General features: G+C 42.8%; 1 protein-coding gene across 1 annotated transcript; it reads left to right on the forward strand.

Annotated features, from left to right (window-relative positions):
- Positions 1–271: 271 nt before the first annotated feature.
- T265_03766 (hypothetical protein) lies at positions 272–553 on the forward strand (the record flags this gene model as incomplete). The annotated part of the gene is made up of 1 exon (XM_009168319.1): positions 272–553. One exon carries the CDS (start codon positions 272–274, stop codon positions 551–553), a length of 282 nt encoding a protein of 93 aa, XP_009166583.1.
- Between the last annotated feature and the right edge of the window lie 379 nt (positions 554–932).

Below are 932 nucleotides of genomic sequence, written 5' to 3' on the forward strand. Positions count from 1 at the left end.
CGTCACTCGAAGATACCGCTCGACTGTTACAACTGTTATATATTTTCCTTTGTAAATTTTAACTAATTGGGCACCTGAAAAACGCCTGAATTCGTTATACCTTTCCAACGCAGCAAATAAGATGAACTGGTTAGCAGACTTTTGGCAAAACACTCTTATTGATAAAAAGCTTCGCGTCAAATACAAATAAATGGAGCTTACCTTATTCATTGGGTATGACTGATGTAAGTATGCAGCTCCAAAAGATGCTCACCCCAAGGCATGCACAAACATGGAGAATACAATGGAGGAGCTTCCAATAATATTGTCCGAGATGCTGCAGTTCCGCGTGGGAACGCCCTCAGTCGACAGCACCACAATACTTAGATCTGTTTCGTCAGAAATGGACACCGAATTGCCAGAAAATTTGACTAGCGATTGCACACGTTGCCATAAATATATGCGTTGTAACCCACTTTCGCCGCTGGCTTCCACTTTGTGGGCCATACCTGTGCGCACCGCTCAATATGGGGCCTCAGATATGTATGCTGGAGGTATAAGGCCGCTGACATAGCTCTTCGTGCTCATAAATGCACCCGTCAAATCTCTGGTGCGCCAGCGCCAGATAATGATGAAGCCATCTTTGCATATCTACGTATTTTCGCTAGTTACCAGCACAAACGTGATGCGAGGTCATTCCGGTCCTCATTATTTGCGAGCCGCCTTCATTTGGCAAAGATTCCTAAATAAAAGTCATGTATATCTCTTTTGAAAGCGTAGAAATGCTTCACTGTTATAAAGTTTCAAGCGTACCTTATTACGTGCTCGATTATTAGCGTCATCGACAATAAGGGTTAGAGGCTACACCGATGGTACGATGTCCAGGTTCAGTATAGCAATAATATACTCCGGCAAATTTAAAACTAAATATAAGCAATCCTTCCATCGTTCTT

This window comes from Opisthorchis viverrini (genome assembly GCF_000715545.1).
Source record: "Opisthorchis viverrini unplaced genomic scaffold opera_v5_60, whole genome shotgun sequence".
In the NCBI taxonomy this organism is placed as follows: domain Eukaryota; kingdom Metazoa; phylum Platyhelminthes; class Trematoda; order Opisthorchiida; family Opisthorchiidae; genus Opisthorchis; species Opisthorchis viverrini.